Source organism: Meles meles, chromosome 10, assembly GCF_922984935.1.
Source record: "Meles meles chromosome 10, mMelMel3.1 paternal haplotype, whole genome shotgun sequence".
Taxonomy (NCBI): Eukaryota; Metazoa; Chordata; class Mammalia; order Carnivora; family Mustelidae; genus Meles; species Meles meles.
Window position 1 is genome coordinate 63,967,590 of NC_060075.1, and position 24,976 is coordinate 63,992,565.

A 24,976-nucleotide genomic window follows, 5' to 3' on the forward strand; every position below is an offset into this window, starting at 1 on the left:
CATGATGGAAATAATCCTAAAAACTTACATGTGAACTCTAGAATCTTAAATGGGATAAAATATGCAAGGTCATCTATTCCAGTAGATCTCAAACCTGGCTCTTCATTCACAGTTCCCTGGAAAGCTTTGTAAAAATCTGATTCCCAAATCCAGTTTCCAGAGATTCTGACTTCGTAGTTCTGGGTAGAGGGTGAGAAATCTGTGTTAACTTTTATTTTCAGGTTTTGGAAGAAATTCTCCTACACAGTCAGACATTTAAGAATCCTTAATCTGCTTCTTTCTCCCTGCTCTTAGGGAAATCTTCAGTCCGCGTTGCTGGGAGTCACTTGCCCAGACCATTTTGAGGGATACCCCAACTTCATGAGGGACGATGTCCCTTATTAGGAAGTTGTGATTGTCAAATCACGTTTTTCTACTAACACAATAACTTTAAGAAAGTCTCATTTAATTGTTTATTAAACATCCATTGTTAGGGACAGCTAAACTTTCTAAATTTCTCTGTTCTCATATCTGCATATCAAATATTTAATGATCTTGCAAAAAATGTAAATGCATCATGCAAACTCTATTAAAATAATTCTCTAGGGAATTCTAATGTAAGTAAAGTCATGCCATGTGATTTTGCCTTTGTCCTTAACGGGTAAATATTTCAAATTAGAATATCTTTTATTAAAGTTGGCAAGTCTTCTACATTGTCTCTTTCAAATACGAAAATATTTGGACATCTTTAGATGAGTAATACTGTTAAGTTGGTATCTTCATTGAAGGTAAATCTTAATTATTTCCATTGTTTTTTTTTTTAAACATAATTTGGAGTTATTTACTTACAGTAATTGCTACTCTGAATGTTTCTGTAAAAATTCTGCCTCTAGGAAACCACTTTCGTTTCACTACTTACAGCCCTGATGTTTAGAATGTGACCTGAATTGAAGATCTTAGGCTGTGTAACATGAATAATAAATGACTAGAATAATTTATGAGGTGTGCATTTCAAATTAAGTGAATAACAAAGAAATAAAATTTCACATTAAAACATTGAATATAGTCTCCTAAGAAAGATTCATTAGAACTGTATGAGCCCCGTGTGGTAAACAGGACTATGTGAAATGGCATAAAAATAAGCGTAAAGTAGAGGAAAATAAATTAATTAGATCTGTCATATTTCTCAAGAGGAAAGAAATATACAAAAGAGCAATTACTTTGTATCTGTACATTAGCAAGGCTAGTTGACTATGGAACTGTTTTCTCTGTTCTTCACATTTTTTAATATAAATTGGTTGGGTTCTCAATATAAGGGTCTGGAGAATTTGGAAAATGATGAGACTAGATGAGGCCTCTCGTTCAAGGATGTCAAAGCACATGTAGCTGGAAGCAGGGTAATTTCTTCACAAGGGCTGGCATTTGGACATTGTTTTATCAGTGCAGGGTACAGCAGTTAAAAAGCTGCCTCATTCCAGGGGACTCCGGAGTCAGAAGGCAGTCTCGGCACCGGGTCATCATTCAGCTGCCAGCCAACGGAGGCAGGGACTGCACGGACCCGCTCTATGAAGAGAAAGTCTGTGAGGCCCCTCCAGTGTGCCAAAGCTACAGGTAATGGGGTTAAAGAAAAACCATTGTAAGCCATGCACTGAGCAAATACTCCAAGACCATTTTCTTTCCCAGAATGAGAAAAGAAAGCCAAGGACAGTCCCACAGGCTGGGTAGAAATTTGCATGGGTTCTGGCTGTGTGTGCCATTGCTTGCCTCTTTAGGGGAGCTGCCCCCTACCGGAATTATCTCCAGGGAGGCAAATACTTGTATAAATTTCCAAACTGTGTCACTAGCTCCAGGGATTGGGGGAAGTGTCTTATGATGATCTAAACTATAAGAAATTCAGAGAAGTGGTTAATAATTACAAAACACCGAAGCGATCCTCTTCCTGGTAGAGGAGTAGCCTAAGCATTCCTCCCCTGGCTCCAAAGAGCACCTGTTCCTCATAAATGCTGGCATTCCGGTTCACAAAATGACATCTTTACTTCAGTGTTGCTAATAAGTTGTCTGTGCTATTCATTTGTGGCCACCTCAAGGAAAATTCAGGTTATTCAAGCTATATAACATCATCTTGATGATTATTAGGGAAATATTTCCTCGTAACTATTAAAAGAAAGCACCTACTTAAAACTTGATGCAGTACATAATTGCAGTCTGATGACAGATGATGTATTATGGCATTAACTGATAGAACGTGTGATCACAAAATAAGATGAATCTGATGAATATGATGGCATATTTGCCATCCTATTTTCTCTGTATTTAATTCCATCATGACAAACAGTATAAATGCATGTTTCCTCTGAACAGTGACTGACAACTGTCAGCCCCAGACTTACTTGTTTGGGAGATTTGTTTTTGTGAAATGTATTTTAATTGCAGTTTCTGAGTTACCCCTGTGATGCTACCCAAAAGATACCATACAAAAGGTTCATGACTTGAATAACTCAAATATAAAATAAACATATCTTATTTAAATGGAATGCATCACTTGTAGTACCATCTGCATAGTAGATGTGATTAAAAAATGTGACAAGTATCAACTATACTTCAATTTTTTAAAAAAGGCTAAACACATCTATAGAGTTCATTTCTATAGAAGCTGACAATGATGAACTCTTGTCTCCACGACCATAGAAACTGCCTGTATATTTAATGCTGCTTTTTATAATGTCTTGATAGAGATCTAAATTACATTTAGATAGGATTGAGCGTTGGGAAATAAATTCCCACTTGCCATGTTCAAAGTCATGTTTCCATCTCTCTGTGGTTTGCCTGGCATTTTGCTTCCTCTCTATGAGGCTTCCGTTCTTTCCTTGCAGGTGGAAGACTCACAAATGGCGCAGGTGCCAGCTGGTCCCCTGGAGTGTGCAACAGGACAGCCCCGGAGCGCAGGAGGGCTGCGGGCCTGGACGCCAGGCAAGAGGTGGGAAGCTCCGTTCCACACTTGATTCACTTTCCATTCCTCCGTCACCACTCACTTAACCACTAGCTTAAGGAGTCTGTCGCTCTGAAGCCATGCTTGGTGACCAGAGCAGCAGACATCTGCCCACTTCTGCCCAGTCCACCTGACACGGCTACATGGAAACATCCTTTTAAACTGTGTCCTTCATTCTTTGACTGGAGCCTGTAACTCCTCTGGTTGAATTTTTCCTCCATTCATATTTAGAAGGTAATCAGAGAAAACTCTCAAGGAGGCTATGACTGTACTGTACCCTGCAGCTTGTTTGGGATTTTTTGGTTAGTTTTTGTATCATGGCATTCCAGAGCAGTTAGTTTGTCAACCTTACACTCAATGAGATCCATACGTCCTTGCCCATAGGAACTCTATATGTGCATGCGTACAGCGTACTATGGTTGGTTAACTTTCCAGAAATACTCAGCAACGACATTCCTAATGTTGCCATGGCTATGCCCATTCCTGTTCATATTCAGTACTGATTTTTAAATGGCAGATTTATTTACTCAAATTTACTGCCATATGTGGACTGCAATCTGTCTGCACTACTAGATAACATGGGAGCTTGCAGAAATGAGTGACGGAAATGTTTCCAACATTTACTGGGTAGTGTGGTTATTTACTAGGTATTGTGGATGATACATTCCATGCTTTGGAACATGTTGTTTATACTTGTAGCAACTTCAGCCTTTAGAGAACATGATTGTTTTTGCTTACGTTGAATTTGAGCATGTAGTTCCTGCTATATTCTTAAAATGTAGCTATGTATTTAATTCATAAAAACCTGTTTTCCCCCCTCATTTGTAGTTATGTATGTGGTGATGATGCAAAAGTCTGAACACACAGAATTCCAGTTTTTGTTGATTTTGATCCTTGACAGTGAAAAGTTGCTTTTCTAACTTGAGAAAAATAGCTTCTTTTTGGTAAACATCTTCTGTTTTTATCATCATCCTTTTAGAAATCTTTATTTAAGACCTAAAATTTAGTTTATAAAGAATATTAACAACCTAGCGATGTTTAGAATTTTATTTCATGTACTTAATTTTACTTATTTGTCCTCCACCGTCAGCTATAGTGAGAACATAATCATCTCCTGTTACTGTTAGAAGGACTTAGGTATTTAGAACTGACAGTCATTCTCCTCATTGCAAACCATTCATCAAGAAATTGAGTGCTGGGGCGCCTGGGTGGCTCAGTGGGTTAAAGCCTCTGCCTTCGGCTCAGGTCATGATCTCAGGGTCCTGGGATGGAGCCCCGGGTTAGGCTCTCTGCTCAGTGGGGAGCCTGCTTCCCTTCCTCTCTCTCTACCTGCTTCTCTGCCTACTTGTGATCTCTGTCTGTCAAATGAATAAATAAAAACTTAAAAAAAAAAAAAAAGAAAGAAAGAAATTGAGTGCTAAAAGAGCTTCTTATTCACCTTCCTCATTCCTCCTGAGTCAAGCATATGGTTGCATACAACTCTAGCCCTACACAGAGTTTATTACGAAGCTGGCTTGAGTTTGGGAATCGGGAAACATGAGTTTTAGTCTCGTTTTTTCACTAACACAGGGTGAGACTTGCTCATCCCTCTTCCTTCCTGGGTGTCAGTTAATTTAAATGAAGAAAAGAAAAGAAGGTTGGACCAAATGATCTTGCAGGATTTTTCCAATTTTCGTATTCTACAGTCTATGCGCAGGTAATGCCCAGGGATCAAAGTGTGAAATGAAGTTTAGGTAAAACAGATGAAAGCTGTATTTTCATAAAATAGCACGGGAGGAAACCTGAGATATGGTAGCAGCAGCACAAGTGTGAAAAGAGCTTCAGTTCCAAATTATTCCTTAACCACCGCACAACTGTGGTTCATTCATTTCCTCCCTCAGAGGCTGAGAACCTAATGATCCCCACAGTGCTTTGTACGTATTAAGTCTTTTCTTCAGCATTAATTCCTTCCCCCTTCCTGTTAGATCATGGCCCCAGGGAATGTGCACAGAGGTCATAGTAGGCTTAAAAGCAATAATATTAACACGGGTGTTTTGGTTTTTGACACATAATCTGCATAAAAACGGTTCTTTCTGTGATGACTGGCAACCATCTCATTTCCAAATCTGAAAAACTCTGTTCATCCCTCCTCCTGGGTGTCTGACTCATAGTATCTAATACTGTGACCCACTCCCAGCACGAAAAGGGGAGCTTCCTCTTGCTTCCTCAAGGCTACTTTCTCTTGCCTTTCTCACTGTTCCATTCATAGTTTCTTGTTACTGGTGCCTCTTCCTCTGCCTGTACTTAAATAATGTTTCCTCATCTTGGCGTATTTAACTCTACCATGTCAGTCTCCTCTAGTCTCAGAATATCTGGGAAGAGAAAGTTGCATTTTAACAAATAATTTCTGCATAAATACATTCAGAAGAACCCCTTCAACTTCCACATGAAGACAGCCTTTTTCTTTGTTGCCTTGGGAGATTAAAGATGCTTTTTCTTAGAGCCTGTATTCTTACAGAAACATGAAATAAGGAGAAATAAGAGGATAGAAATATCTTTTGCTAGTGGCAAAAAGACAGAATTTTCTTCCTTTGATGGTCCTGGCTGTTTTCAGAATTCTGTGTGATTGACCTGTCACATTCTTGCTATTTTCATCTTTGTTCTTATCTGATCAGAGACTCAGAGGTTTGGTTGTTTTTTGTTGTTTTTTTTTTGATGATGATTAAAATTATTATATGGTAAGGATTAGGATCAATCAGCAAAGATTATAGAGAAGCTACCCCCTGTCCTCTCTTATACATCAGACTTTCTCGTTCCACTCACTCATTCAGCTGTGACTGAATTCAGAAGTCTCTGTAGAACCATGGATGTCAGCAAAGGATGCATATGTTCAAGCCGGGGAGCTAACGTTCGATTAGGGAAATGAGATCACTGGTAACATCACCCAACGAGTGGGCTGGGACTTGACTTGTACCGTAACATTAGAGTGAGTAGGAAGGAGAGAAAAAAGGATCAGTTATACAAGGTCAGTATTTGGAGAAAGAAAAACAAAAACATTAAAAGTGTTCATGGGAAATTAGGTAGGTTCAAGCTCGAGAGATGTGAGCTAGAGCCTGAGGTGGATTTTGTAGAAGGATATACGTGTCCGGATCAGTATGTTCAATTGGTGGTAGGAGCAAGGACCTGTTTTAGCTGTCAGCATGTACAGAATAAGGCCGGAAGATAAGACGTGTGGGTCGGATGCCAGCTAGCACGGGGCTGTAGCAGTATGAGGCTGAAGTAACAGGGGCTCAGACTGGAACCACAGTAGGGGGAATGGGCAAAAGAAGTGGATTTTCAACATGCAGTAGAGGAAAATGACTTGAAGACTTAGTGGCAAACTATAGAAGCAGAGATGGAAATAAGTGACTCAAAGACGATCATACGGTCCTTGAAGTCCAGCCTTTTCTGCTGGAAAGTAGTTGTACTATTGGTGAAAAGTCTTAGGTCTGAAAGAACTAATTTTTAGAAATTACATTTTTTTTATATTGTGCAGTAGAGATGATGGCATGGGAGCCAACTGGAAATATGCAGGTATGTGTTGAAATAGAGAAATGTCACTCTAGAGATGGCTTAGGACAGCAGATAGAAATGTGGGCAGCATTTCTGTAAAGGGATTTGATGAAGCCAAGGGAGAAGCTAAGATCTCTATGATATATTGTACATAGGAGGAGAAATGGTTATTGTATGTTCCCATTAGTAGGTTTCTTTTTCCACTAACCTGTTTGCATGTATGTAGTCCTTAAGCTTTTTTTTTTTTTTTTAACCTAAAGAACTTTAATGGTATTAGCTTTAAATTACTATCCCCTTGCTTGGGTTGGAAATGACACCATATAAACTAAAATATGAGATTGCTAACTTTACCACTCTATGATTCTAAAGATAGGTCACATGGCTTTTATCAAACTCTGGTTCTAGACCAGCTGTCAGCAAACAGTGGCCTGTGCACCCAATCTCACCCACAGCCTGGGTATTTTCATTTGTTTATGTTGTTTTGTTTTTGCATCTAAAAGTTTATTGGAACACAGGTGCACCCATTTCTTTACCTATGGCCTATGGCTGCTTCCATGAGAAGGAGGCAAAGTTGAGCAGGTTGTGACAGAAACCGTATGACCACAGAGTCAAAAATATTTACTAGCTAGTCCTTTACACAAAAAGTTTGCTGACCCCCAGTCTAAACTCTGAAGCCAGGTAATCAATGATAGAATCACAACTTCTAATAATACTGAGTAGTCATTGCTCGGTAGGATCAGAGAACCTCTGAAGTTCATCGGGTCACTTGGGAAGAAGTTTTTCCATTCAATTCAACATTAAAGTAACTATTTTAGTTATAAGAGCAGTGGATTTTAAACACTGTCACAGCAGTAAAATATACACTGTTAGGATGAAATTGCAGCACTGTTTTTTTGTGGGGGGTGGGTGAGAAATAAAATTTTTACCCTAAAACTTTATAAGTAAATTTTTTTTTAAAAAAAAGCATTAAAGATAAAAGGAGATAATACATGGGAAGGAAGACAAGTGAGAAGACCCTCATAATTCTGCTGTCCAGCAGCTGATAACTCATACCCAAGAACTGGACAGTAAGAGTTCATTTACTAAGTATGCAGAGAAAAGACAGAATGTGTGTGTCTCATATAGCATGTGCCACTCAGCAGAACATTTACAAGGCCACCTATTATGATTCAGATTTTCTCAAATGACTCAAAACTTACACAGTCAAGGAAAAATAGAACTCTGAATTTCTCTTTTATCAGATTGCTAGCCAACGGTCCTAAGGTTCCTCTTTTCAAGTCACCTACACCTGCTTTTAGCAAACGGTTAACAATAAAGTGGCCGCTATGGATAGACTTTCATTTTTACTATTAATAGCATCATTGTTCCAATCATTAAGTATTGTCTGTGTTGATACACTGCAAAGGATTTGGGAAGCAATTATGGTCCCAGAGTCTCTTTATTTAACAAGTGACTGCAACTGCTTCCCATCCCAGCATTGACATTCCCTATAAAGCAAATTGGTGAGAATCAGCCTCACTCAGAAATGAGTTTTAATGACATGGATAGAAGAATATAGGAAGATTCTGTTCCAATCAAGGAAATGGAGTTTTGACCAAGGCTACGTTCTCTATATTTCAGAACTACATGAAAATGCACTCAGAACTCTTACATCAGAACATAAAGAGCTTTAAAAGAAAATTGATATGCTCTGAAACTTTGAACATGTTTATTTACGACCCAATTCCATAACATTTTGAAGGAAAAGTAAAATAATGGTGAAGGGAAATTTTGTATCAAGCATTCCCAGAACCACATAATTTTTGCCCAGTCTTCTCTAAATTGAATTAGCTGCTGTGGTATAAAACAGGATAGTTTCCTGAAGTTTATCAAGCATATCTATACAAACATTAGAAATCCTCTATAAGATAAGTGGTTAAGACTTCATGTTGATAGCTTTATCAGTCTTTCTAGGCTGCTGTAACAAAACTCTACAGACTGGCAACAGAGGAATTTATGTCTGACAGTCTGGAGTCTAGACAATCCAAATCCGGATGCTGGCTAATTCCGATTCAGCTAAGATCTCTCTCTCTGACTTGCCCATGATTGTTTTCCTGCTATTTCCTCACATGGTAGAGAGAGGGAGAGAGCAAGCTCTCTGGTTTCTCTCTAAGGGCACTAACCTCATTGTGAGGACCCTACCCTCATGACCTCATCTCTGTCGATTACTTCCCGAAAGCTACAGCTCTAAATGCTATCACATTGGGGGTTCGGACCTCAACATATGAATCTCCAGGGACACAGTTCAGTCCATAGCAATAACAAAGGGCCAGTGTCTTGAAAGAAGTTCCTATACCACTGTACATGTTGTAAGTTTGTGGGTACTAGCTCTCTCGGAAAGCGGTGAGAATAGGTTAACACTAGTCCCTAAAAGCCAGATTAAACTTCCCGAATATCATTCAGCACAATTCATCCTTTCACTAAACAAATTTGTTGAATATATGCCCCATGTTGCCTCTTGCCTACATGGTGGTGGGTCCAGACTGTCAAGAGACTAACAGTATATAATAAGTAATTTTCACTTATTTCTTATGGTAGGTCATATTCTATGGGTATATGTGATCCAGGTTTTAAGCATATTAAATAATACATTAGTAATATGTATATATAATAACTACTAAAGAATTAAGAAAATATCAAAAGAGGTAACCACTGATAGGCCATAGTGAGAGAGGAAATGACATTTAAATCTAGGATGACAAGAGCAAAAAGGCACAAAATAAAATCCGTACGTGTAGGGAACAGAGAGTGAGCAGTTTGCCTGTAGTTCCTGTGAGTAAGTTGGAGGCAAAGGGCCACGCTCAGGAGGTCTGGAATACTAGAAGTGGATCCAGGAGAGGAGGAGAGAGAGAAAGAATATTGTTGCAATAGGAAATTAGACACAAAGAAGAATTTTAGCAAGGCTTTGAATATTGAGGATGGTATAGTCCAAGAAACTTCATGCAATGATTTAAAAAATAAAGGAGAGATACTTTAAAGAAGGTTTTGAGCAGATTTGCCAACTTTAAACCTGGAATCATTCTTAAATATCATAGGGGAATTTTAGCGAGCCTATGAAAAAGGCATCTTTCCTGTAATATTGTCAATAAAAGAAATGGAAATAACAGGAAAGTACTTTCACATTCTGTTTAATTTTTAGGTGAATAGACACTCATATTTGCTTCATACTGTTCGAGTCACTTGTATATAAATTTTTAATAGATCAGTAATTGCTGCTGTCTTTTCTCTCTGCTCACATGTCTACAGTTTGGATGGCATTTGGAAGGCTAACTTATGGCATATGAGTCAGTGACTATGTCATTGAAACCTGGCCACAAGAGCTACGTCTAGACTTTCCATGAGAGCTGTATTCCAAATTAAATACATGGCTCATGATAATGGCAGTTTTCGACAATTTACATGTTTTTTTCTCTACGTCTGCCCTAAGGGGTAATGTCAGTCACTACTACTTAAAATATATATGTATTATTCCGTGTTTGTTACCTTATGACACATTTATGCCATGAGTATGAGGTAAACGTATCACAGGTTAGATGCTGAGTTTCACAAAATAACCTCAGATTGGCTCTTGTTCAGGTTCCTTGTTGGTCTTCATGCTGTCTCCTGCCAAGTGTGCTTCCTGTGAATTTGATGGATCTATGGCTAATGATTCCCAGGGTCAACCCTGCCTATCCTAATCCCCCATTCCCTCTGTACTCTTGCCTGCCAAAGAATGTCTGTTAGAATGTTGACCTGTCACTAAGTTCTGACATCAGTCTCTTTATGTGGAAGCCAGTACGATTCCGATGGATTCTCAAATAGATCGCAAAAAGAGAAAAAAAAAAAACAACTTTAATGCCATGCTCATATGACTGAGACCCTCCTGGTCCCAGAAGTACTCATTCTGCGTCATCTGTTTGGTTAGAAAGTTTATAAAAGGAAAGTCTAGGGGGAAAAAGGAAGTTCTAATTCTCCTTCTACCAGAATTAAGTCTAAATGATGTGCAAAGTATTTAACGCTAACTTATGTAGTTATTTATTTATTTATTTATTTGTGAGCAGATACGCTTAAATCTTGTGCTTAAATTAAGTGGCTTCATCTCTATTGGTGCTCTTGGCATCATTCCTTTACTTAAACTCTGGCCCATTTTGTTCTTTTTAAGAGACTGCAGTTTGGAAACATGATCAAGGTTAGGCCCAGAATATCTGGGTTAACTTCTCTCTGTCATTCACACGGATGTGTTGATTTTCAGAGATTATTATACAATGAGAAGGAAAAGAATGAAAGTGGAAAAAGAACAAGGTAGGAAAGAGCTTCACTCAGCATAACTCAAAGAGCAAAGGTACTTGCTTTGAAGAAATTTTGCAGAGACATGATTTTAAAACACTTTTTGGATGGTATACCTGTCAGTTACCACCCAATATTTTTATACATTTACGATGCTACTTTTTAGTTACAAAGCTATTTTTTTAAAAAAACTTCCAGAATGATTTCTAAATATAAATGGTTCACTCTAGTTGCCTGTGAATATGAGCATCCTAGGTGATTGGGAGATTTTGGTCTTGTTTTGTATCTCTGCAAGGGCCCTGTCATGAAATTACTATTAGAATGTGCTATTTTTGAAATAGCTCATAAAATAAGCTTGACACTGTGCGGTGTCCAGGTTGGTTTCTCAGTGATGCAGTCAGTTAGCCCTTGTCTGGTCGCTCGTTTGAGCTCCACTGGGAGTTGATTCTTACTTCCTAGTATGTCCTCATTCAAGGACCGTCACATGATTCACATATATTATCAGCCTCAATGAGACTGGGGAATCATTGGTAGCTTTTAGGATCAATAAAAGAAAAGTACATTTCTTTGCTTTCTGCCAGAGCTACACTCACAAGTTGTAATTAGAAAGTCATCTGGCAAACTTGTCAGTGAGAATCTCTTCCACACAGAGCAGGCCCGGGATCATTACGTCTGCCTAGTAAACAACTGGGTTCCTCTTGCATTATTTATGGGTTGAGTCTTATTTCTAAGCTCAATTAGGTCTCTTGGTAACTAGATTTCACTCACATTAAGCCTTTTCTTCTTCATTTCTACATGGTTCGTTCTCACTTTTGCCATTTTTTTCCATTAACATCATAGGGAAAAAAATCACTCCTCCAAGCATTCAGTCCGCCGAACACATACCCAGACACTGTTTTGTGAGGTAAACCGTGTTAATATTACTCAGCTTAATAAATAATGTCTCAGAGCTGCTTGAACTCTTTGTTTACATACAGTCCAGCAGCTTTCACTGCATTGGGGCATTTATCTTCTTCTGTTTCCTGTAATGAACTTCTATGTGCACATTTTAGATCTAGTCATTTATTTCACTGATTATTCAAACGAAATGACATGGTCTTGCCTGCTGAAGGGTAATCTGCAGACCGAGAGCACTCCTTCTTCTTTTGTGCATCCTCAATAATAAGAGAGTTTCATTCCTCTTCAAGGAAATGAAGATGAGCAACTGCATTTGGAATTCTATTAGATTTACTTCAGGGCTGCGTCAGTAACGTTCCATTTACATAGTCATATGTGCATAACACAGATATCCGTGTCCTTTTAGCTCAAACCAATGTTATCTATTCCCTTTCATTCCTGGGACCTTGATTATGCTCCTCTTTAAAACATAGCTCAAAATTCAACCTACATGAAAACATTCTAAAATTGACTTTACTTATTCAACTGATTAATTTTTTTATTTAAATTTATGGGGAAGCTTCAAAGAGACACGGAAATAGGAAGACTAATGTAATGAGCACTGGTAGCATGGTCTTCCTTTCCACGGCTTTGACAGTCTTTAGCCGGTTGCCATTCTTGGTCATCTGCCACTCCTCACACTCTTTTTTTTTTTTTTTTTAAGATTTTATTTATTTATTTGACAGGCAGAGATCACAAGTAGGCAGAGAAGCAGGCAGAGAGAGAGGGGGAAGCAGGCTCCCCGCTGAGCAGAGAGCCCGATGCGGGGCTCAATCCCAGGACCCTGAGATCATGACCTGAGCCGAAGTCAGAGGCTTAACCCACTGAGCCACCCAGGCGCCCCCACTCCTCACACTCTTACAAAGATTTTGCTGGAATCTTTTAAAGCAACTCCCAGATAAGATGTCTGTCGTCCATAAATACTTCATTGTTTCAAATGTAACAGTAGTATTACTATAACACTAAACACAGTTAACAATAATTCTTGACTATCATCTGTATTCACACCATGTCTAATTTCCCCCCATCGTCTCAAAAATGTCCACAGTCAGTTTGTTCAAACCGGGATTCATAAAGGTCTCTGCACTGCATTTGGTTAGAATACTTGTTGAGTCACTTTTAATCTAACAGTTCTAGCTCCCTTTTCCAGAGCATTTATCTGTTCAGGACACCTGCTCTCTTACTTACTTACCTTACCGTCATTCCCTCAATGTTGATGGGCCCAGCATGCCTTGCCTAATTCAGACATAACCCATAAGGCAGCCACATGGTTGTTCCTCAGGCTTTGAGTCGGCTGGAAGCAGACCGTCCGTGACACAGAAATAAAAATTGCTGTGCCTCATGTAAGTAAAATAAGATTATAAACAAACAGGATATAATCAACGTAGAGTTAAAGAGTTTTGCCTTAAAATAATTCTACTGATATTTGCTGACCTCACTAAGATGATTTCATGGTGAATGAAGCAGATGGACAGCATGGGTTTTAGCCCATCTTGTGCGTAAGACCTCTGTCCAAAGGAGAACTTGCATAATCACCACACACCCTCCACCTGAAAATACGGAGACAGCTGTCTGGGTGTATGTAGCTCTCTGGTGTGTTAGGAAACCAAGCTTTGTCTGATGCATCTTTTCTACAGTTAAAACCACCCTGTTTTCAGTATCTTAGAGGTGACATCTAGGGTTTATAAAGTTGAGAGACCAGATGGTTTCCTTTTCAAGCATTTATATTTTCCTCACCCTAAGAGCAGGAAGTTCATTTCAGATTGCATTTCTGTGCTTGAATTGTTGTGTTTCCTCTAAGTCAGAACAGAAACAAGTTGAGATGTATGATAAATTTTCAATATATTGTGCAAATATTGCTGTTGTTATGTGTTTAGATAACATTACATGAGTAATTCATTCAAAGCACACTGTCTAAAATCTTAGATAAGGGTAGCGGAATGTTGCGTGGGTTTCTGGGAACAGATATGGGAAATTTCCATTTTTTTTTCTTTTCCACGAATTGAAATACGTAAGGTATACATATAGGGAAGAGGGCTTCACATTTATGCAAATAATACAGATCTGCACAAAATAAGCTAGCTTGTTTCTGGAACTATATTGTTAGTGGTTTCCTTTTATCTTGGTTTTTTGGCATCACGTAATGTGATGAGAGAGCAATTCTGAAACAAAACTTGTGAGAGGGGGTGCCTGGGTGACTCAGTGGGTTAAAGCCTCTGCCTTCGGTTCAGGTCATGATCCCAGGGTCCTGGGATCGAGCCCCGCATCGGGCTCTCTGCTCCACAGGGAGCCTGCTTCCTCCTCTCCCTCTCTCTGTCTGCCTCTCTGCCTACTTGTGATCTCTGTCTGTCAAATAAATAAATAAAATCTTTAAAAAAAAAAAAAACTTGTGAGAGAACCTTAGAAAGTGAGCCTCAATGGAGAACCCAAGACAATTTCATTTAGTTTCTCAAAAGATTTCTATTCCAGTTCTCTGTTTCAGAGAGTCAGACTGGATGAGTAGATAAAAGTAGTCTTATTTCAAAGAACCCAAATTTAGTTTTGTAATTTTTGTAATTTTCTTTTATTAGAAACAGTGGGACCCTCTCCACAGCCTAGAGTTCTGATATAGTCAAATCTCTTATTTTCCAAATTGATCATTCTTCAGATTCCTACATATCCCAATAAACTAATCATGTAATATCTCCCTCTTTGTCGGTCCTTCCTCTTGAGCTTCTTTGGGACAGCTCGGCTCACAAACCATCCGAGATCACTAAATTTACAGTGTTTAAGGAATCCGCTCTGCCTCCGCGTGGCGGCAGACTGCAAAACCACATCATTAGCACCCACTCCAGTACTGATCCATGGATAACATCCTCCCAAGCTATGTAGACGCTCCCTTGATTCGCCGCTGAGTGAGTCCATTTGAGTTCCACTTTTAGAGCTCCCTTAGTTCATCTGCACATGCTCGGCATTGTTTCCCAACCTTGGCGCACTGCCAGGGTGGTTGAGTACCAAGGCACTTTTCGCTCTTTGTCCCATATCTCAGCCAGACCCTTCCCAGTGCCTTGACTACTCAAGTGAATGGGTCTGAAACTTAAATGTGCATAAGGAACATCTGAGCAGCTTGGGAGTGGGGGAGACACATATTCTCTGACTCCACCCACAGAAAGCTCGTTCAGGAGTTCTGGAGTGAATCCAAGAATCTTCCACTTTCACAGTATTCTAGGTGTTTCTGTTGCGAGTGAAAAAACATCACTGGCCAGAGCAGTGGTCCGAATCCACTGCTGTGCATTTGAATCACCAAGGAGTTTTAAAAAGATGCTGATGCCCAGGACCCTGTCCTCAACCCATAAATCAGAATGTTTGGGTTGGGCAAGGGGACGGACATCTCTCAGAAGCTCTCCAGGTGATTGTAATCCACAGCCTGCTTTGAGAACTGTAGCTAGACCAGTAGGATAAACACAGTGCTGCAGAGAGCTCCTCTCCTGGGTGGTGAGAGTCTCTTCAGGGCACTTGTTGCAGTCTCCTGTCATGAAACTTTCATAACCGCCACCACTGTTCATTCTACCGGGTTTTCATATATGCAAAGTTCAGGGAGCCCTGTCTCCTCTTCATACAAATTGGCCCTTTCAATGTTGTGCACCTTAAATGAAGAGTATCTTTAGCTCAAAACTAGATGAATACTAACCTACCTTTGCACAATTAGGTAACTTTTCCTGCACCAGCTGTGACAAGCTGTATTCACCTACACAGAGAAAGTCTTCCCCTGCGAAAACTGTTACATCCTCTTAGACACCCCGTCACACACCCTGCTGCTGGGTGTTAAGTTTCAATATACAGATCTGGAGAGTGTTGTCTAACCTGGGCCCCCGGGTGCCCTAACTATAACTTAGGATCAAAATGTCAGGCTCCTTCACTTAGTTTCCTGATGATTAGAATCCTGAGCAGGAAAGAGATCAAGTTCCAGCCTAAGCCATAAACCTGAAAGGGCCACGTAAATTAGTGTGCCTGGGGCCGTGTAAGCTAGTTCAAGGAAGACACTTTTAGGACCAAGGTCTAAATGTTTCATCTTCTTCCTCAAGAAATAAATAAGTTATTTTTAAAACCATGGGAGAAAATTGCAGAGAAAGGGAACTTTAAAATATAACTTGCTCTTTTTCTTTGTGACATGATACCTTAAAGCAATTTTATGACTGCATTCAATAAGCAATAAAAATATGACATGATTTTAAAAAATCCAGTAGAACAATATCTTGAGGGAATATATATATTATATTTATATTATATATTATATAATTATAATAATATAATTAATATAATTATAATAATATATTATAATATTATATAATATATAATATATAAAAATATATTATAAATATAATAACATATATTATATATATATTCCCCCAAGATATTGTTCTACTGGATTTATATGTATATATATATATAAAATTACTTGACCATTTTTTAGGGCTCATATGTAATTGGGGAAATGTCAGTTATGATATAATAAAGATTGCTAAAATTTTTGTTTTTATTTTTAAATTCATGGTTGATATTTGTGCTTTTGAAGAACTTGTATACAGAGCTTAATGGGGGACTTGGACACAGTCCCCCCTCCCCATTAACCACTCCACAGCCATCCCAACAAACTTCCAGTGTAAAATAACATACTTTCCAAGCAAATGCAGCCACAAGATGGATTCCATAAGCGTCCCCTCCTCACCCAGTTTGTTGCCACAAAGATCCCTCTATAGAGAAATCCTAGAGCAGCCAATGATATATAAATATTATTAGAGGAATGTGGAGTCTCCCAGAATCTCTATGAATAGTCTTTGTTCAGCATAAACTATTATCAGAACCCATGTGTTGTCTCTTAAATAATTAATTTCTAAATAAGAACTTGAAATCCTTAATAGCATGTAATAAAAATGGCTAAATGCTGTGTGTGTGTGTGTGTGTGTGTGTGTGTGCTTTTCTGTGTCACAAAAATCACTGAGGGTTATCCGTTATTTTAAAAAACCTACAGGATCAATTTAATGGCTACTATGATTATTAGAAACACTCCTCCCAGGTTTCTGCTGCAAATAAAGAATTAAAAGAGGATTCCTCTGACTGTGTAAGAAAATGTTGGTTAATTCCGAAATTGTGGAATAATTATAGACATTCAAATTTGTTTTAGACAGCTCTATGTGCTTTTCCTTTAGCTATTACTTGTCGAAAGCAAGATGGAGGACAGGCTGGCATCCATGAATGCCTTTGGTATGCAGGCCCCGTGCCAGCCCTCACCCAGGCCTGCCAGATCCCCTGCCAAGATGACTGTCAGTTTACCAGCTGGTCCAAGTTTTCTTCTTGCAACGGAGACTGTGGTGCAGTTAGGACCAGAAAGCGCACTATTGTTGGTAAGAATAATTGCGATGCGAAAGCCAATACTGTCAACTTAGAAAACATGTTCAAAGTTAGACCAACAGAGTTCTGACAATGTATTTGGAAAATACATAGATATGCCTTATTGCTGGTGTACTGATACTATGCCAGTGGATTCGCATGTGTATTTTCATGGAAGTTGGCAGTGACAGACGTGCTATGTACTTTTAGTAGAAAGGAAAAGTAACCCTGAAGATTGAGCTGGCTCCCCATACAATAGGTAGATTATTTTTTTGGTTTAAGCACACACTTCTGGCAGATTGCCTACAGACTGTGAGGTGTTTGGAGAACAAAAGGAAATGTTGCCACTTCATTTTCTTAACCCATTCTCACTGTCATGGTCTCATATTATTCTTCATAGCCTAGAAGAGGAATATGACACTAATTTTGTATCTGAAAACTGCATTTTAAAAGGCAGTCACAATGACAAAAGTGGCGATATAATGAGCAAAAACAGGAGCTATCATACTGAGCTAGACCTGGTGCATTCAAAAATATTGTCAGTGGCAAAAAGAAAGCTAAAAGAAAAAAAAAATAGCCAGTAGACTATTCAGAATTTAAAAGTTATATAATGAACCACCCGTCATAATGAAGTCTGTTGAAAACTATATAAGGCACCTTCTGAAAGTTAGAGATAAATATATGTAAAGCATATGCAATTAATTGTGTGTGATTTAACTAATAGTATGATATATATAACATAACATAATAGAAATATGATTAAATTAAAATAATGATATATTAATTTTCAAGCACATATTACTGTTTGTTTTTTATTTTAAAAGGGAATTTATTTAGATTTACATACAGACCATTCCTAGCACTTTCTTCTGACACTCAATATCTTCACTGTGGATATTATTTACTACACGAATCACCAAGTATGTCAAAATGATGACTCTTCAGAAATAATGAAAGATGCAAACTCATAATCAGAAAAGTAAATATAAAAATCTCATTTTCTGAATTATAATCCTATATAACCATGCCATCTATTCAGAATAAACAGAAAGAAAAAATAAATAGTCCAATTCAGTGACTCTCTCTTTCATATTTTTGCACATGCTATAAAGGAGAGATTTATGCAATTACCTTAAACTCCCCTAATCAGTGAAAGTCCATGATCATTTGAAAGGATTTTAGTCATTCAAAGAGTATAAAATGCAGCACAACAGTGAACACCTTTTGCAAAATGGTAATTTTAAAATGAGAAAATAAGAAAAATTTCACTATTGCAAGGCACCCAGTATTAATAAGAGCCTCCAGAAAAAGCACTGTGGAGTGAGAAAATGGCATTTATTTGTAAGCTACTGTTGAATATGGTTAAAAATGGAGAAAGGAAGTTTAGGAAAGGAAGAAAATTAGGGATGCTTGAAATGAGTAACGATATTTTCCAACTTAAATTTCTCCACAGGAAAAAGTAAAAAGAAGGAAAAATGTAAAAATTCTCAGTTGTACCCTCTGATTGAGACTCAATACTGTCCTTGTGACAAGTATAATGCACAGCCTGTAGGGAACTGGTCAGACTGCATTTTACCAGAGGGGAAAGTGGAAGTGTTGCTGGGAGTGAAAACACAAGGAGATACCAAGGAATGTGGTCAAGGATATCGTTACCAAGCAATGGCATGCTACGACCAAAATGGCAGACTCGTGGAAACTTCCAGATGTAACAGCCACGGTAATCCAATTTTTCTTCACTGTTACATGTTTGCTTTCTCTGGGGGTGGAGGTTAAATGAACATGGGTCAGAACGGAGGGAAATGAAGGTTTAGAGATAGTGCTCTAAATGGAGCATTTTGGGGGCACCAGATAGGATGCACAGGGACATTTGTCTTGTCCAGAAGTTGGCAACTAAATCCCAGAGTTGGTGGCAAGAAAGCCTTATGGGCAGACAAAAATGGTGCAAGAAACTTCCCTTGGTACAAATGAAGAGTCTGTCAAATAGGCCCAACAAGGCCACAAGAGAGGTATGAGGAAAGGAGATTTGAATTTAATCTGCAAATAAAGTTACAAACTAGACAGTCTTCTAATAACCAAACCGGCAAGATTTGAAATATGCCTGAAATGTTGCTAAGTGGCAGAGAAGAAAGACCGGAAGTCATAACTGGTGAGAAGTCAAATATTTCTTGTTTATTCCTCATTGTGTTAAGATTAGCAAAAAAAAAAAAAAAAAAAAAAAGTGGCGGGGAGAAGAAAAAGAAAAAAGAAAAATGTACCTACTCTTAGTTAACTGTGCCCACTTTAGTTTTCTAAACCAAACACAGTGATAATAATTAAATTGCCAGATGTTTGTGAAGAGTGGCCATCTTTGATCAGAGTATGTTGTAAACTCTTTGGTTCTAAATCTTAATATGGTAGTCCTTAAGCAATATTTTCCATTATTCTTTTAACACGTCTGTCTTTTTGTATTGGACTGAGATTAGGTTACAGTGGGTCAGCCTGAATCATAGATGCCATATATTTGCAAACATTGAGCAGTGATCCTCCTACCCTCTTCGTTGGGGTGACCTCAGAAAGATGAGCTGCGTTGCTAGGAGGGAGGGACATAGCAGTTACCTTTGAACCTTGCTGGAATAGCTTCTGCTATTGGAGCAGTGCTCCTCCATTTTATTATATGGTTCAGAAAACAACATGAACTAATAGGACCATCTCTATTTATAAACCGTTGAAGTACCATCAGTGACACATTTATTGGAATCTCTTAAACCTCCCCCTGCAAAGAAGTTTCCAAAATTCATTTCCCTTTCTTCACCTTATTTCATAATTACTCTTTTATCAAAGTCTAATAAAAATGGCCCCAGAGACTCCATTATATTGAAGCTCTGGATATAAGTATTTTCAGATTAATATACTTAGCTTACTGCATTCCTAACTTAAAGATAGTCAATGCATCTAGAACAATAACTACAAAAGAAAAAAGAATTTGATATTTATAATAGGTGTGCTTTGAGAAACAGGTACAAGGGTAACCAAATATTTTGTTTTCTGTATCAATAATATCAGTGCTATAGATTAGAGACCAGGAAAAATGTACTGAGATATATGATAATGTAGAAGATCATAATTAGTCATTAAAATGTAAAATTGAAGATCACTTTTAAAAACCTGTTTCTCCTAGAATATAGCTTATAAGGGTTTGCTCACATTTTAAATTGTTATGCCTAGTGAGTCACCAAGATAATCATTTGTAACATAACCTTTGAGTTTTCAGAATGACTTTTGTATATTCTCACTTTTATCCTGATCTGTTAATTAGATGCAGGAGAGTGTCAGTAAGCCACTTAACAGTCAATTTTATTTTTAGGAAAAAAAAACAACCTTAAAAAATCCTGTGAATCTCCTAAAAATGTTTAATCACTTAACAAAAGTCAAAGTACAAAAATAATAAAAATTGAACAAAGGCAGTAAACTTAATACTGTAGCATTGTTGATTCAAAGCATGAAGAAGACAGTACTGTCTTCTAGAACAAAAGCACAAAAGATAGATTCCTGATAGCACTGAGCTTCGTGGGGTTTGTGGAAGGATCTCAGACCCTTAACTAAGTAAGTGACTCCACTTAGTTCCTTGTGTCTGTCCAGCATCAATTCTTTCTCATTAAATCTAATCTATGGTAGATGTCCGGTGGGATATTTTTGTATTTACCAATACATTTACTCAAAGTGACATCGAAGGAAATTGAATCTCTGTGGCCTGGTTTCTTTGGAAATTGCTTCTTTGCTTATATATGTTCTATCAGTTCTGATGGTGTTGGTGGGAGACTCTAACTTTGGTGTTCTATGCGAGGCGCACTCTACATTACAATCTCAGTGACCACTGCCTTCTCTCAGCCAAACTGGCTTTCCAAATGGATGGTGGAAAAAGAGGCTTTCACGAAAAAGTCTCTTTCTGCTTTCAGATTAAACACAGAATTGATCCCCACGTGTATGCAGTGCAAAGACACTACTCTTCCCTGTTCGATAGTGGCCTTAGGGCATTTCTATTTTATCTGTGCTGTCCGTCTGTGGATATTATCAGTTATTACACTGATTAAACAGTTGGACTTTCACCAGTTTAATTCTATTATTTTAGGCCATTTCCCATGTGGTCACCATTATTTTAATGTCTTCTCCTTAAGGCAGAGTTCTGTTATGTCTGGAATTCTTTATAGTGTTAAACTTTGTATGAAAGATGATATACATGTTACTGGGCTCAGGTTCTCGGACCCAGCAACAGGAGAAACAAGGCTCGACCCCAATTTGAAGGCACAGGCAAGGCTTTCCTGGGGCAGCACCTGCAGGCAAAGGGAGACACCGTCTCAACAAAAGTGTCAGACTGGCTTTCAGAACGACAGCCAGGGAATGTTTTAAAGGGCCTGAGGTGGGAAAGGGGTCATACTTAAGCACGGAGGGGCTGGGGCTCCCAGGCACGTGGGCACACGGTGCAGTTGACAGAACATGGTTCTTCGTACGTCAGAGGTTTCATTTGTATGTTAAGTCTTTACCTCTGGGCATGTTTTCTGGCATTAAAATGAGAGGAAAAGCTGATAAAAGGTCTAATTTGGGGGCCATCTTATCACCAGATGTTTTCCTAAATCTCCAGCTAGCAAATACTTTAGGCTCTGTGGACCAAAAGTTCTCTGCACAAGTAGAGACACAAGTGGTCTACAGACCAGCAGCATCAACCTCACAGGGAAACCACTGGAAATGTGAAAATTCAACCCACATTACAGACCCTACTGAGCAGAATCTGCATTTTGACAAGCTCCCCTGGAAGCTTTATTGCATGTTTTAAAAATTTGCATTCATTCATTCATTCATTTGCAAGTAAGCTGCATGCCCATTATGGGTCTTGAACTCACAACACTGAGATCAAGACTTATATGCTCTAAGAACTGAACCAGGCAGGTACCCCATACATTTAAAGTTTAAGGATTACTTTTCTGGATTGCGCATCTCCTCACAGGGTTTGGTAGGAATGTGAACTTAAATCTTTGTAGGAAAGGTGTGTGGAGATCACCCCCTACAGAAGCACAATATGCTGACTTAGGCAAAATAATCAATACCTCCCATGTCATAGTTCACTTGTTCACTTGATTACCAGTTATTAGGAAGAGAACATTAGGAATTTTTTTTTTTTAATTTACAAGTATGGGTCTTCATAAGGTGAATGTCTATTTAGGTATGATTCTCAAACTGAAGGAGTCTACAGGGCTCTCTGTATAAAGGATATTGGCAATTTAATGATTACCAGTACTCAACTTACACATAGATTTTTAGTTCAAGAGCATGTACTTTTAAGACATTGTGTGGAATTCAGGGTACATCTGATAAAAATAAGTATGAATATGGGGAGAGTGGATTCTGAGAATAACCTACATAACCACTCAACCATAGTATAACTAGAATGTATTACTTTTGTAATAGGATTCTATAGAAGGTTATATAAGTTTAATATTAGAGGTTAATTAGAAACAAAATTGAATGAGAAACTTTTCCTTATCATCGTGGATGGTGGTATTTGAGGAAGAGCATGTTTAAAGAAACCAGGCAGAAAAGGCAATAAATAGAGTCTTGTAAACAAGCTGAAAGGGAGTACTAAGTTCTATGAAAACCTTTTTTTGTTGGTCATATTTGTTTAATGTCTAATTCATTTCAGAATTTAAATCTTGCACTTGACAGCACAGGTACAGCTAGTACGACTTTTGCAGTTATCATGCACAAGTGAGATCTCTTTCTTTTCAAATGTAAAAGAGAGGCAGGGTTTGAGGGACAGACTTTTCCTGAGGTAATCATTGCAAGTTTAAAGAGCCAGGGAAAGAAGGAAGGGGCCACTGTGGATGCTGAGTACAAAAAGAAAGCAGTAGCCTAGGGTCAAATTTAAATAAGGTATGGAGACCAGCATTATTCTCCAACAGGTTCCCTGAAGGAGGACTGTAGAGGTGATAAGGGAGAGACTTTCATTGGAAAATTTCCTGCAGCTACCATTCCTGTTGTGTGTGACAGAAAAACATCTGGTGTTATTATTTAATTCTGTGTGCTCCATGTCCTGGAGACCTCAACTCATCTATTACTTAATAACATGGTTTTCAAACTGGGCTCCACGGAGCCCCTCAGGCCAGGCTGTCAAACATAGCTTCCAATAAATCCCATAAATGTACTGGACTTTCTTTTCAGCTTTTTAGAAAGAAAGTGCTCTGTGGCTTAAAGTAAATTCAACTGCTAAAAATAGTTCATTATCTGTAACAATTAAAAAAAAGAATTTTGATCTCACCTTAATCAACAACTTCTGCCATTGTATTTTATTTCACATCCTTTCTATAAGCCTATGGCCCCTAATCCCCCCTAATTCTTTTTTTTTTTTAAAGATTTTATTTATTTGACAGATAGAGATCATAAGTAGGGAGAGAGGCAGGCAGAGAGAGAGAGAGAGGATCCCAGTCCTCGATCCCAGGACCCTGAGATCATGACCTGAGCGAAAGGCAGAGGCTTTAACCCACTGAGCCACCCAGGCGCGCCCCCCCCCCCCAATTCTTTAGAGAAGTCATAAGACGAATTTTCAGCGAAATGATTACAGAGTGGTAATCTTGTCAATATCTGTGGCAGTTTTGTTGATTTAACCATAGAATTGTTCATTTTTTACATTATGTTACAAGGTTCTTAATTCATAAAGATACTAAATGACCTGTGTGAATCCATATATAGATTCTTATTGTAGTAGTAAAAACCTGCAAATCTAAAATAGTATTAAACTTCCATAACCCAAGAGTCTGGTCTCATTCCTTTAATGTAGGTCTTTTTCTACTTCAAAGCATCATCAAAATAGTTATGTAGTGAACAAGGCTTATACATAAGGAATTTTTTATGTGTACATGAAGAAGGTATTATGTGTTAGACATGAGCCCTATCTGTAGGCTCAAAAAGCAACCCAAGAGCACACAAACAATTTATGGGCATTTTAAATTTAAATGTTGAAGAAAAATCTTTACTTGTATTTACTTTCCGTGTTTATCCCATTTCTTCATAGCTGCATTAAAATTCACTATATCTCTTGGGCGCCTGGGTGGCTCAGTGGGTTAAGTCTCTGCCTTCAGCTCAGGTCATGATCTCAGGGTCCTGGGATCGAGTCCCTTATCGGGCTCTCTGCTCGGCAGGGAGCCTGCTTCCTCCTCTCTCTCTCTCTCTGCCTGCCTCTCTGCCTACTTGTGATCTCTCTCTGTCAAATAAATGAATAAAATCTTTTTTAAAAAAATTCACTATATCTCTTATAGGAAATTTTAGTTAAGTTGCATAAAAATAAACCTGATTCCTCTTTTGGTCTTTTTAAATAGCTATTTTAAAAAAAAACAAACAAACAAACTCAAGGTATTTATTTACATAACAGTTTCCCCCTCCCTTGGCCATTAGCTTGACCTTTAGAGCCTTAGAACTTTTTTTCTTTTAAAGATTTTATTTATTTATATGACAGACAGAGATTACAGGTAGGCAGAGAGGCAGGCAGAGAGAGGGAGAGAGAAAGGGAAGAAGGCTCCCCGCTGAGCAGAGCCCGATGCGGGGCTCAATCTCAAGCCCTGGGATCATGACTGAGCTGAAGGCAGAGGCTTTAACCCACTGAGCCACCCAGGTGCCCCAAGAGCCTTAGAACTTTAAAGTAAATATAATTTTAAAAAAAGAAAATTTCTTAACTTTGGGAGAGTTAGAAGTTTATTATTTGTTTATCCACTTCTGCATATTTTTCCATATCTGGAAATGGACATGAAAAATTCTACTTTTTACGTATTAAAACTCTGTATACCTTAAAACATGAATCCAAGGTTATTTATTTATTTATTTGTTTGTTTGTTTGTTTAT

At 38.3% G+C, this 24,976-nt stretch overlaps 1 protein-coding gene across 3 annotated transcripts in view; it reads left to right on the plus strand.

Annotated features, from left to right (window-relative positions):
* THSD7A (thrombospondin type 1 domain containing 7A) overlaps nucleotides 1–24,976 on the plus strand; it is a 458,712-nt gene that overhangs the window by 382,043 nt on the left and 51,693 nt on the right. For all 3 annotated transcript variants that reach the window (XM_046020921.1, XM_046020918.1, XM_046020920.1), the window contains 4 exons: nucleotides 1,458–1,590; nucleotides 2,853–2,956; nucleotides 16,930–17,124; nucleotides 18,564–18,827. In XM_046020921.1, coding sequence (XP_045876877.1) covers nucleotides 1,458–1,590; nucleotides 2,853–2,956; nucleotides 16,930–17,124; nucleotides 18,564–18,827 — 696 coding nt within the window. The remainder of the gene's footprint in view (nucleotides 1–1,457; nucleotides 1,591–2,852; nucleotides 2,957–16,929; nucleotides 17,125–18,563; nucleotides 18,828–24,976) is intronic.